At 43.3% G+C, this 14028-nt stretch overlaps 1 protein-coding gene across 3 annotated transcripts in view; it reads left to right on the forward strand.

Annotated features, from left to right (window-relative positions):
• Positions 1 to 14028, forward strand: part of gab3 (GRB2 associated binding protein 3) — a 148349-nt gene that overhangs the window by 111525 nt on the left and 22796 nt on the right. For 2 of the 3 annotated variants that reach the window (XM_080187430.1, XM_080187428.1), the window contains 4 exons: positions 2790 to 3018; positions 5511 to 5971; positions 8482 to 8567; positions 11336 to 11585. In XM_080187430.1, coding sequence (XP_080043556.1) covers positions 2790 to 3018; positions 5511 to 5971; positions 8482 to 8567; positions 11336 to 11585 — 1026 coding nt within the window. The remainder of the gene's footprint in view (positions 1 to 2789; positions 3019 to 5510; positions 5972 to 8481; positions 8568 to 11335; positions 11586 to 14028) is intronic. The other variant, XM_080187429.1, reaches the window with a different exon arrangement.

Consider the following 14028-nt stretch of genomic DNA (forward strand, 5'->3'; position numbering starts at 1 on the left):
GGGACTGATCGCACAGCAGAATGATGATAGGGAAAAATATGTTGTGAAACCTAAAAAGGGTTTTGATAAATAGAAATAAAAGGTTGTGTTAGCTCCAATTTTTAGAATTTTCAAATATGCACAATCTTCTGATACCTTTAAACCTACAGAGAATGTGTGCTATAGTTATGTATACAGTAGTCCTAGCAACTTAGCTTTGGTGTCCCCTGGTGGGCTGCAGTGTAATAACAGTAAATTATTTGGCTTGCCAGAGGTACAATGGAAGTTGCAAACAAAGAAATGAGGAAGCATATTAAACACAATAATGGGAACATGTAAAGTTAAATAGAAAGAGAAAGGAGAATTTTAACTACTTTGTGGCAGTTTTTTGAAACTGATTGTGTGAAATATATCTATCTGATATAGCAAGAATGTGGGATCCAAGCGCAAAGTAAAAAGTCTTTTCTATCTGCCGACTACATGGCTTTTTATCTGAAATGAGTTTGAATGGTGTCAGTCCAGCTCCTAGTAGCAGAAGGCCCATTGCACAAAACAGTAGCTGACTTCCACTGTAACTGACTGAGAATGTCAATCAGTACCAAGCAATGTGTTGAAAATGGAAATAGGTCCATTTCATAGCATTTCACCTGGATTGTAAAGATTAAGGAACAACGTTAATATTTGGAATGCGCTACATGCCAGGAAGTATTGTAAAAATCAAATTCCTGATAAAAGATGTTAGAATTTCATTAGTTACAGAAATAGCCAAATCAGATAAATGTCAAATTTCACAATGTTAAAAATATAATTGCACTCATTATTAATATCAAAAAGATATTAGCTGGACAGGGAAACAATGGAACAAATGGAATCACATATAGTGTGCTCATTTATATTTACAGTTAATGCAACTAGTTCTATCAATAGTTATATTGGTTAGTTACTAAACTCCTAAGTTACAAGTAATGATATATGGATAGAAATCCTGCATAGTGAGATTGAATGGGTGCTGTACCATATATTAAAGAGCAAAGAACAGTACAGCTCAGGAACAGGCCCTTCAGCTCTCTAAGTCTGCACCGATCATGATGCCTGCCTAAACTAAATCCTATGCACTAACAGAGTCGGTATCCTTCCATTCCAGTCCTACTCATGTATTCGTCTAGATATCCCTTAAATACCACTATCAAATCTGCACCCACCACCTCCCCAGGTAGCACGTTTCAGACATTCACCACCCTCTGTGTAAAAACATTTGCCTTGCACATCTCCTCTAAACTTCTCCCCAAGCACCTTAAACTTACGTGCCCGAGTACTTGACTTTTCTACCCTAGTAAAGAACATCTGAACTTTCTTCATGCCACTCATAATCTTGTAAACCTCTATCAAGTCACCCCTCAATCTCCATCATTCCAGTGAGAACAAACCAATTTATCTGACCTCTCCTCATAGCTAATACCCTCCAGACTAGGTAACACCCTGGTAAACTTCTTCTGTACCTCTCCAAAGCATCCACATCCTTCTGGTAATGTGGCGACCAGAAGTGTACACATTATTCTAAACGAGGCCTAACTAAGGTTCTGTACAGCTGTGGCATGACCTGCCAATCTTTATACTCAATCTCCCGATGGATGAAGGCAGGCATGCCGTATTGCTTTGGCTGATCTATTCTATACGTGGTACTGATTAGCTGGCAGTTTTATGCCTGGAGTAGAGTTATATGGGGTGAAATTGGTCAACGGTAGTCCTGTGAAATGGGTTCACGGTGAAATTGCAGCTGAGCTTTGACCTTTCCCCATCGTCTTTCCACTGAAGGTCACAGTACAATAGTTCAGACTCTTTTTGGGAACCATCTCCTAATCTCATTGTTGTTTTCACTTGGTCTGAAATCTAAAACCTCAACAACAATTCCCAAGACAAGGGAAAATAAGAACTGGCGTAGTGTATCATCAGACCCACGTCATGCTGCTGACAGACAAGTTTCACATCCATAATGTTTAGCTTTTCGTGTGGAATTTCATGTAACTTGGCTTTTTAAAACAAAACTCAGTCTCAAGGTGCAAGTATTGCTGGCAAAGCTGGCATTTATTACCTGCTGTAAATTTTCTCGAGGTGGCTTCCTCTTGAATCACTACAGTTTGTGCAGTAAATTTATGTTTAAGTTTATTTATTGGTGTCACGAGTAGGCTTACATTAACACTGCAATGAAGTTACTTTGAAAATCCCCTAGTCGCCACACTCTGGCACCCATTCAGGCACATGAATTTAGCATGGCCAATGCACCTAACCAGCATGTTCATAGAATAGAGTGGAATCCCTACAGTGCAGACAGAGGCCATTCAGCCCATCAAGTCTCCACTAACAGCAATCCTACCCAGGCCTTATCCCCATAACCCCACATTTTTACCCTGCTAATCCCTCTAATTTATGTATCCCGAGACACTAAGGAGCAATTTAGCATGGCCAATGCACCTAACCTGCATCTTTGGAGTATGGAAGAAATTGAACACCTGGAGGAAACCCCCACAGACACGAGGAGAATGTGCAAACTCCACACAGACAGTGACCCAAGCTGGGAATTGAACCCAGGTCTCTGCAGCTGTGCTAACCACTGTGCCACCTTTAAAGAGGCTACCACAATATTGCTCAGTAAGAAATTCCAGAATTTTTACCTAGCAACAAGGAACAGCAGTAATTCCTCCAATACAGGATGGTGCATGACCAGGGGAAGAACTTGGAGGTTGGATCCCATGCATCATCTAAAGAGCAATGTTAAACATAGGATGAAATAATGAATCTTTCTCTTTCAGATTCGCTTGGGAGTTCTTCTCCTACGACCTCCTCATCTCTTCAGCCATCTCCAGCTGTTTCAACTCATACATCACAATCAATGAACAGAGACCAATTTCCCTCAGCTCAGGATTCTGGCGTGGAAGCTGAGTCCAGGAGGAGTGAGTCAGAATCCACACTGTCTGCAGTCATGCCTCTGGATTATCTTATTTTATCACAATGTGAGACCAAGTCAGTCGACATCACCAGGTAAAATATTTGAGCAGATCAAATAAATAAGATTGTTGATATAGGAAGCCATAGCAGTTGTCCTTCTTTGTCACCATCCCCATCAATTCCATCATTGACAGAGCTAATCATTTCCATAAGAGAAAAACCTGGAAAATTTCAGCAAGTCTGGCAGCATCTGTAAGGAGAAAAAAGAGCCAATGTTTTAAGCATAGAAGACCCTTTGTCAAAGTTGGTCATCAAGACTCAAAACGTCAGCTCCTGTCTCTCCTTACAGACGCTACCACACCTGCTGAGATTTTCCAGCTTTGTCTCCGGTATCTGCAGTAATTTGCTTTTGTCTAAGCATTTCCATTGTAGTTTCTTTCTTACATTATCAATCCAGTTCAATTTCGGTAATGTCTCACTGGCACACATATTTAATTCACAAAAAGTTACATCATAGCAACATTTTATTGTTTGGACTTAGGTTAATTGGAAATACAGAGGGTGGGATTTTCCAGCTTTGGGGAGAGCGTGGTCTGTGTCCCACCCGCTACGATTCCCATGGCGGACGGGATGGGAAAATTCTGCCCAGAATGTTAGTTAATGCGACCTGCAGTAAGTTTTCTAGCAGTCTCCTCCTCATCTCTCCAGAAGGCACTGGCCTCTTATAGCTTGACCAAGTGACTACTCTTTATGTGTGAGCCCACATGGTGGATTGTGTCAGATAGCTTCTCTGTTGAGGGTATCGTAGCTGAGATCCCTCCTGTTCTCATGGAATATTTACACAAGTACTTCTCAACAGAAGCTCCTGGATGGCAAACAGAGACAAGAATCTTGGCTGATTTTTCTTTCTGTCACACACACACTGCCCCCCACCCCCAAAGTATGTGGGAAACAATTGTGTAGCTCCGATTTCAGCCTAGGGATGGTTGCCTGATTTTTTTGTTCCCCAGGTGGAACTTGCCCCATATTGCTCAATGAAATCTAGTGGTTGACTGTGAATGTTCAGGGTTATAAGTTCTGTCTTCATGGATACAATGAAAGCTCACTTTTATATGGAACTGTCAGCAATGTGAGTCAGAGATTTGTTCACTCGCATCACCAAACTCCCAGTGTAATACCAGGAGGCACTGAATAAATGTCAGATAGCACTGCACATGGCTCAAACAGACATTGTTTTTAAGTCTGATTTTTCAGTTATATACCAGCTAGGGCCAACTCATTGCCTTGCTACTGATGTTTCAATAAAGGAACGGTGGTGCAGCTCATGCAGAAAGAGATTGTTCCTATTTAAAAGGTCTCAACATTCATTTCTTCCTTCGGCTTATCTCCGAATGCATGGTGTAAATGCAAAAATACTTTAGGGGCCCTCAGCCGAGGAACACTCCTTTCTAAAGTATGACAATACAGACCTTGGATCAGTCCCTGGTCTGTTGTGAGTTAGCTGGCCTTAGTGATACATCAGCTGAGGCATAATATTTGACTTTAATGGACTTGGCTCAGAAAAACGAAAGGGTTCTTCCTACTCATTGTTTTCCAATGACCCGCCCACCCCCCGCCCCCCCCGCCGCCTCCCCGCCTCCCCAACAAAAAGCGTAAAGTCCAAACGTTGAGCATGGACAGAAGCAGCCTCAATGCTAAGTGGAGCAGTTTAATAAGTTACCAGTTCTCACTATTTTGGCTCACCTCGTGGCTGCGTCCAGGTTGGCAGGGGATCAGGCAGCGGCTGTTGGTGGAAACGCTGTTCCTTGAATTTGGTGCTTCTCTCATCCCATCACTTGCTGATGGTGGAGCGTGAAATCCTGACCCTTTTAAGTTGGAAAAAGGGATACACTGTACTTTTTTTATTTGTTATGATAGCGTGGCCTGTTATTGACCTTCCTTGGAAAGGTGAGGGAAATCATTAATACTGCATTAATTTAATAAATTAGCCAGATATAATAATAGAAAATTGGTGCCCTTTATATTTTGGAAAGATGAGATCAAAATGGACCAATTGGAATTGACCTTGTGATTTGAAGTGACATTAGCGGAAGTGTATAAAGGAATGATCATCGCTTACCAATAGCCACCTGGCACTTGAATTAACATCTGAAGCCTTTGTCGGAAGGTTTTGGATTCAAGCCTCACTTCAAAGCTCGAGCACATAATCTAGGCTGACATTTCAGTGCAGTGTAAAAGAAATTCTGCATTATTCAGACACCAGCCTTCAGATTAAATTTAAACTGAGGCCTCTTCTGCTTGTTCCACTGTCACAGGTGGATGCTTGAGATCTCACAGCACTATTTATAGAAGAGCAAAATTCTTCTGATGATCTGGCCAACATTTGCCTCTCAAGCTGATTAACAAGTCTTTCATCTCTTTGTTGCTTGTGGCATCTAGCCATTTACAAAATGGCTGCATGTTGCTTGCATAATAAGTCACTAAATGTTACTGCATATTAGGAAATATTTCTGAGAGATTTGATAGCTGCAATAACTGTAATTTTATTCTTTCTCTTTCTGAATGAGTTGATTTTCTTCCTACAGAAGCAACAGCTGTTCACCATGTGATAGATCACTCGATCATTCCTTTGAGTTGACAGGATCGGATGATATTCAGGAGAATCTGCAGCTCAGGAACGGCACCCCAACGCAAACGTCTTGTAATGTGCCTTTATATAAAAATGTGCAAGACTCACAAATCGTCATGCTTTCCAATCAAGATCAAAGTGGACCTTCTTCTGCATCTTCATCTCCACTATCAGTTTATTCATTCTCTCAAATCTTTAACTTTGACAAGAACCACAATACGTTGCCATTTGGTGTGGCAGGGATTCACCTTTTGTCCAACACTCCACCCCCAAGGCCACCAAAGCCAAACCAACTAACAGAGCGTGAAAAGACACACAAAGTGATTCAGAATGGCAATGGTGCCTATGCTATAAATCCTGCACCCGTACCCAAAAGAATCCCCCTCTCAAGTCTGGAGAAAGCAAGAACTTGGAAAGGTAATATCACCGAATCAGCCTTTGTGATGCATTTGATAAGGTTTTGCTCCACTCTAATGTATACATGTTTTTCAATTGATTAATATCCATTTATTTTCCCATATTTTTAGAATCATGTTTAAGTATACTTCAAATTTTAATCCTGTGACCCAAAATTATCCTCGATCTTCAGTCGCTGCCAGAAAATCCGCACCCATTCTACCAACTCCAGCTTCCTTCCTCTATGGGCCCAATTTTACCATCATGTTGTGCCTATTTTTGGGCACAAAAGGTTGGTAAAGTTGGGTGTGAGGTGAGTAGCGCGATCCACGCCCACCTCCGTGCCAGTTCCCCCTTTACCAAGGCAAATACATTTGCATGCATTTAAATTAACTGAATGGGCTGCAGGCTGAACCTTGCCGGCACTTCCCCTTTTACCACCATGTTCGTCCATCCAGAATCGACACAAAACAGACATGTTCCATATAAGTCCGATTCGGGCGCTACAGTTAGTGAGGAGGTAAGTGCCTCTCTCTCTGCTTGAGATTGGGGGGGAAGATGGGTCTGCTGCCGTTCTGCCAGAGATCAGTGAGGGTGAAAGAGGGTCTACTGCTACTCTGCCTGAGATTGGTGGGGAGGGAAAGGAGGGTGGGGCCCACGATTGGTCTGGGTGGCAGGCAGGTGGGGGGATAAGGGGGTCAGTAATGTTGGGACAGTGGGACAATGTCTGTGGGGGCCAGAGGGAGGCATTATCTGGCCCGGGAGCGACGTGGCGGGGAGCAGCATTCTATTATTTTTGCACATGCGCAGATGGAAGTGCCAATTGGAGCTGCAGGGTTTTGGGTGCATTAGGCCCCACCCGCAGGCTTGTGCAGCGCGATTCAGACTTGCTGATATTTATGCAGGCAGAGTGTGTATGGGAGCGCCGGAGTACAGGTCTAAAAGTCGGATCTGTAACACACCCAGTTTCAAGTCTGCCCAGCACTTAAAATGAAAATGGTAAAATAGGGTCCTAAGAGTCCGAAGCTGAATAGATGATTGCAAACAAATTATCTATTTTGCCCCTGATCTGATCTTTTGAACCAGATTGTCTCCATCACAAGGATTACACATATTTGGCTCTGTAACATTGCTGCACTTCTCTCCATCTTCCACTGAAACCCTCATCCCTCGTGTCACCGCCACAATCCCAAGGATTCCTAAGCCACCTCCCCACCTCCATGGTCTGTAAACTTTATCTCGTACTTAACTCTGATGCCCACATTTCATCCTGCACCATGTCCTGCTGGCCCATCACTCCTCTTCTCAGTGGCCAACACTGCTGATTTGACCCCTCCCAGTGGTTCAAACTGAAAACTCTCACTCTTGTGTTGAAATACTTCCACGGTCTCTCTGATCTCTGAAATAGGCTGTTTCTATGCTTAAGATTATATATAAATACCAAAATAACTGATACAGGGATTAGCATATTAATTCTTGTTCCTCCAGTTTCCCCTCCCTTCCTCATATGGACATAGAAATAGAAGCAGGAGCCTGCTGTGCTGTTCATAACCATCATGCTGATCTTCATGGAATCGTAGAAGCCCCACAGTGCAAAAGGATTCATCAAGCTTGCATTGACAACAATCTCACCCAGGCCCTATCCCCATAACCCTATATTTTTATCCTGCTAATCTCTCGACACTAAGGGTCAATTTAGCATGACCAATCAACCTAGCCCACACATCTTTGGAGTGTGGGAGGAAAGGGAGCACCCAGAGGAAACCCACGCAGACATTGGGAGAATGTGCAAATTCCACACAGTCACCCAAAGCTGGAATTGAACCCTGGTCCCTGGAGCTGTGAAGCAGCACTGCTAACCACTGTGCTACCGTGGCGCCCCTTGGGTTTAACCCCACTTTGCTGCCCATTCCCTATATCCTTGATTCCCTGTGAGATGAACAATCTGTCAATCACATCCTTGAATATAATCAACAACATATAATCCACAACCCACTGAGGTGGATGTTTCCCAGGCCACTGAGTGAAGAATCTTCTCATCTCAGTTCGAAATGGTTAGCCCCTCATCCTGAGGCCCTGGTCCATGTTTTAGACTTCTCCCCTCCACCTCAACCAAGGAAACAACATCTAAGATTCAACTTTCCAGAATTTTGAATGTTTCAATGAGATCACTTCCCAATCTTCTAAACTCCAGAGATTATTGGCCCAGTTTGATCAGGCTCTCATCCTGGACAACCCAGGGACCAATCTAGTGAATCTTCGATACCCTGCCTACAACACAAGGATATCAATCTTTAACTGTAGAGACCAAAACTGTACACAGTACAGCACAACTCTGAAGAAGATTGTTGGGATGTTGTTCACTGGACTCCAAAATCCCTTTGTACATGAATTAAAAGGCCATTCTTCATGTGGAAATTGAGAGTGACTTTCAGCTGAACATTCAATCACTGGAGGGTTTTTTTTTCTGATTTGCCTGTTATACAACAGTGATATGTATTTAGATGTAATAATCAAATATTCTGTTTCAGAAGCAGAGGAATGTAATTTGCCTCCATTTACTGATTTTCAAGGAAACTACACGTTGTCGGCAGATGAAGGGTTTAATCTAAACACGGTAAGTATTTTAACAATTGAAACATGAGAATGTGTTGTCCCCATTGCTCCTCCAACCCCCTCCACTTGCCCTGCCTGCCTCCTCCGCTCGCCTGGCCCGCCCCCTCCGCTCGCCCAGCCCCCGCCCCCCCCACTCGCCCAGCCCCCCCTTCCCATAGCCATTCCCAAACCCTCCCCTCCCCTCCTCCCATAGCCTCCACCTGCCCCTGCTCCCATAGCCCCCCCCTCCAACTCCCCAGAGAACCCCCCGCTACTCCAGGACCCCCGCTTCCCCAACCTGCTGTGAGAGTCTTGGCCAATTGGAGAGAGGTTTGTTGAGGAAGGAGAAGCTATTCCAAAATGGCACCAATTGGGTGACAGCAGCCCTAATGAATGGCAACACTAAAACAGAAATTCCAATGCTGTGGGCACATATCACTCCATTATATCCATAATATTAACAAAAATGATGTTGAATGAGGCAACTTAGTACATACTGCATGATGTGTTAAAATGAGAAAATCATGCATCACCTTGTCCAAGGTGATACTATTTGTTTCTGCTCAAAGGATAGCCTGACAATCTCCTGAATCATCTCATTATCAAGAAATAATGCACAAATGGGCACATCCACAAATGAATACATTTCGTAAAAGTACTTCAAATCATGCACATATAATTAACAACTGCAACTTCCACTTACATAGTGCTAAGGCACTCCACAGGCACTTCTCAGCCCAAATTTGATACATACCCACGCAAAGGGCAGAGTTTAATGGTTGTGTCATAAGAACATAAGAACATAAGAAATAGGAGCAGGAGTAGGCCATCTAGCCCTTCGAGCCTGCCCCGCCATTCAATAAGATCATGGCTGATCTGTCGTGGCTCAGTTCCACTTTCCCGCCCTCTCCCCATAACCCTTAATCCCTTCTCTTATCAAAAACCCATCAACCCGCTTCTTAAAAATATTTAGCGAGGCAGCCTCCACCACTTCAACGGGCAGAGAATTCCAGAGATTCACCACCCTTTGAGTGAAGAAGTTCCTCCTCAACTCCGTTCTAAACCGCCTCCCCTTTATCTTGAGGCTGTGCCCCCTAGTCCTACTGTCTTTTTTGAGCGGGAAGAGTCTCTCCACCTCTATCCTATCCATCCCATTCATCATCTTATACGTCTCAATGAGATCTCCCCTCATTCTTCTAAACTCTAACGAGTACAAGCCTAGTTTATTCAGCCTCTCCTCATAGCTCAATCCCCTCAACTCCGGTATCAGCCTAGTAAACCTCCTCTGCACTCCCTCCAGGGCCAAAATATCCTTGCGCAGGTGCGGCGCCCAAAACTGCACACAGTACTCCAGCTGCGGCCTCACCAATGCCCTATACAGCTGCAGCAAGACCTCCCTACTTTTATATTCAATCCCCCTCGCTATGAAGGCCAGCATCCCATTCGCCTTCCTGACCACCTGCTGCACCTGCAAGCTGGGTTTTTGCGATTCATGCACAAGGACCCCGAGGTCCCTCTGCACCGTCGCCTGCTGCAGTTTTTCGCCACGTAAGTAATAGTCCTTCCTACCATTCGTTCTTCCACAGACTGGTGGCAACCCAGCTGTAGCCATTTCCAAAAGTCCCATCAGGAATAGGTCACACTCAGGTAATCTGCTGACTGCCCACACGGTTCCCAGCTCCAACAATGGCAATTTCCCATCACACCATTCAGTCTGGTACAAATGTCTCATGTCCAAGAGCAGCTGGCCAATCAGAAGTGAGCAGGACGCACGAGGTCCAAGGATGAAGCTTGTTGTTGGATGAAAGTGAGTGGAGCAGGATGACCGCAGTGAGTCAGGGGCACCTGGTAAGGTGGAGAGGGCAGTTGTTAAGAACTGGAGGTGACTTCGAGTGGATGGCTTCCTGCAGATCCCTCCCTTGCCATCAGCAAGTCTCTCCATTGTTCATAGGATGTTACAACCTCTATCAAGGTTGCAGGTGTACCCATCAGAGTTTATCTGGCAGTGTGTTCACGCAGCATGGTCCCTGCCAGGTTGAATACCAGTGGTGGTGGAATGATGCCCTTAAGTGGGACTTAAGTAGCCAATGATAAACCTCAGTTGAACTCCAACGGGATTCTCCCTCAGGACATAATTGGGGAGTTTCCTGAAGACGACAGAGTCTCCACCCTTATGCCTTTCCATCCCAATATTTAAACCTACTGATTTTACGCCAGCCTGTGATGGAGCATTCAATTCTTCCAAAGAGATATTAGGACAAGTGACTATGAGCTTGGACCTCGGGAATTATATTAAAGGAGGAGGATCTTTAGCATGGAAAAACAAAGGCATCACAAACTGTTAGAAGCAAAAGTTTATAAATGTGAGCAAATGGAGCATTTAAATATATGCTTCATCTGTCTGGACACGAGAAGCTGTCTAAGTACAGAAATAAGGAGGTGTGCTTCCATTTTTCATGAGCAATTTGTGGCAATTTACAACTCGTGGACTATGTTTTGCTCATCAGATGTTGCTGAGTGACTTGCGCGCCAATAACATGTGCATTAAACTCATTATTTTACCACCAACTTCTGAGCCAATGTATTTCTGTACGGTTGGCCAAGCATTGGTCGCAATCCTTTTGTTTATTTAAATCGAAGAACTTAAACTGCAGAAGGAGGCAATTCAACGCACTGTGAGTGCTATTGTTAGCTCCGGTACTGTAATTTAAAATGTAATACATCACATCAGGTGCTCTGACATGTTTCACCATGGCATTTTGTAAACAGAACTGTTTCTCTTTGTTAAAGCTGAAGCTCCCCGGCCAGCAGTGTAGTACTGTGGACAGCACTGATGACAGCTATGTTCCGATGAATCCAGGATCCTCTCCAGTGACGCCTGCAGCTGACTGCACATCAGATGGTTACATTCCCATGAGTCCAGCCTGTACAAACCTGGTCTTGCCATCAGTCACCACAGACAATCTGCCATTGCCTATACTTCCTACAGACATTGAACCTCCTCCGGTTAACAGGAATCTCAAGCCTCGAGTCAGAAAAAGTAAGGACAATTTCTCATATGCACATATTATACATCTATAAATATGTATGTAGTGTAGGGTTTTGCCTGTTCATTAGTTTAATGCAAATGCAGACATGAGCATGGAGGGCATGTGTAAAATTTTCCTACCAATAATTAAAAGTGACTTTTTTACAATGGCATAAGCTTCAAAATTATAAAGAATGCACCTTGATAGAGAAAAAAAATCATTGAATACCCACAGCATGGAAGGAGGCCATTTGGCTCATCGAGTCTGTACCGACCACAATCCCACCCAGGCCCTATTCCTGCAACCCCATGCATTTACCCTAATAATTCCCCTGACACTAGGGTTAATTTAGCATTGTCAATCAGCCTAACCTGCACATCTTTTGACTGTGGGAGGAAACCAGAGCACCCAGAGGAAGCCCTTGCAGACATGTGGTGAATATGCAAACTCCACACAGACAATGACTCGAGGCTGGAATTGAACCCAGATCCCTGGCGCTTTGAGGCAGTAGTGCTAACCACTGTGCCACCTTGGGAATAGAGAGATTCAAGTTTTTAATAATATGTTTATGGAATGTCATTTAGAAATTTTTCATTAATCCTACCTTTTTTTTGCATATCAGTGCAAGTAAATTTTCTTTATTCGTAGGTAGTTCTCCCATGGTAGAGGCTTTTAAATCAATGGTTAAGTAAAGGTCAAGTAATTTTGTCTGGAGCAAAATATATTCTTACAATTCACCTGCCAACTTGGTATTATTCATTGGGAGCGCTTGGAGGGATGGACTATAATTAGTGCCACAGATGCAATCCTTATACTGAAGTTGTAATGCCTTTGCCTCTGACTTAGTGTCTTAGCTCATTAGCTATAGTCACATCTACTGTCACATTGAATGTTTGAAGATTTGGAATAGGAAGAAAATGCAAGGTGAGGGCTATAAGATAGAATTTGTGGATGTAGTGTGAGGCAGGACAGTGTGACTAATGGGAAAATTTGAGGATGTTAGCAATTAGCTAACTAAATGGTGCGGGAGAAATATAGCAATGTTCATCAGCGATTCGGATAATTTCTGAAATAAAGAGACCTGGTACAGGAATGGTATACAAACACTATTCCCCAGGTCTCTTTTGAGTATCTCACATGGTGAGTTTTATCCCACCTTTGGAAACCCCACATGTCTTTCTATTTTATTTTCAACGTGTCATGTTTTCTATTATGTGCACAAAATAGAAATAAAACAGGGAAAAAGTATGGTGGAAAAAAAGAATGATTGGATTTGACATTTACAAATGAAAACAATGAAAAGACTCAACAACCTTTTGAGTGTTGAACTATTGCATGGAACATATTTAATTCATGACACTATTTGTTGCTTGATAACTTCATTGATGTGAAATGTTAACATGTAGAACCAGATAGATCTTCGCTCAAACCTATTTATGTAATAAATACAGGGTAAAGTTTTACTAAGGGTGGCATTTTTCCATCTCCCAACATACAGGGTTGATGGCGAGGCATGGTGAGCCACTGTTCCCGCCAGATGCCAACATGGTGGCACAGTGGTTGGCATTGCTGCCTCACAGCGTCAGAGACCTGGGTTCAATTCCCGGCTTGGGTCACTATCTGTGTGGAGTTTGCATGTTGTCCCCGTGTCTGTGTGGGTTTCCTCCAGGTGCTCTGGTTTCCTCCCACAGTCTGAAAGACGTACAGGCTAGGTACATTGACTCAGATAGGCACTGGAATATGGCGACTAGGGGAATTTCACAGTAACTTCATTGCAGAGTTAATGTAAGACTTACTTGTGACTAATAAATAAACTTTACTTTTACTTTTAATGGCATGCAAAGAAAGGGATGACCGAAATTGCATCATTTCCCTTCAGCTCCACCCCCACAGCCATCCAGCCTGCTCTCCCCATCATGCAAACTGTCGGGAAATTCCCGACAGCATAATGTATTAGGTCAGCATCACGTGACACAACATGAATTTCCACTCCCAATCCCCGTCCTCGCCACACAACTTAATCCTGAAATGGAAAATTCTGCCCAAATTGTCCATGATAGTCTATTAAATTTCAGTCCTGCCTCAAGATATAAATTAAATAGGGCCATCTAGTAATGGAAGTATCAGAAGCAGGACTGTGCTCTTTACAAGCCTATCCTGCTGCCCATTCACAGCCTGAGCTTCATTTACCCTTCCTAATGAGCTCTGTGTAACATTTCAATTTCCCAAACCAGACAACTTTGTAACCTGTATATTAATAATATGTTTGAACTGACTAAATTAGGCAAATGTTTCCACTGTGACCCGATGCTCACTTAGGTGTCGGCTGTAACTGCCTCAAACATGTTTCATTTGATAATTTTACATGGAAAGAAAGCAACGCTAATCTGTCTGAGCTAGAAACAATTTTCCACTTGAATAAAGTTTAAAGTTTATTCATTAGTTGCATTAACA

The sequence above is a fragment of the Carcharhinus amblyrhynchos genome, chromosome 4, assembly GCF_965287045.1.
Source record: "Carcharhinus amblyrhynchos chromosome 4, sCarAmb.v2.hapA, whole genome shotgun sequence".
Lineage (NCBI taxonomy): Eukaryota > Metazoa > Chordata > Chondrichthyes > Carcharhiniformes > Carcharhinidae > Carcharhinus > Carcharhinus amblyrhynchos.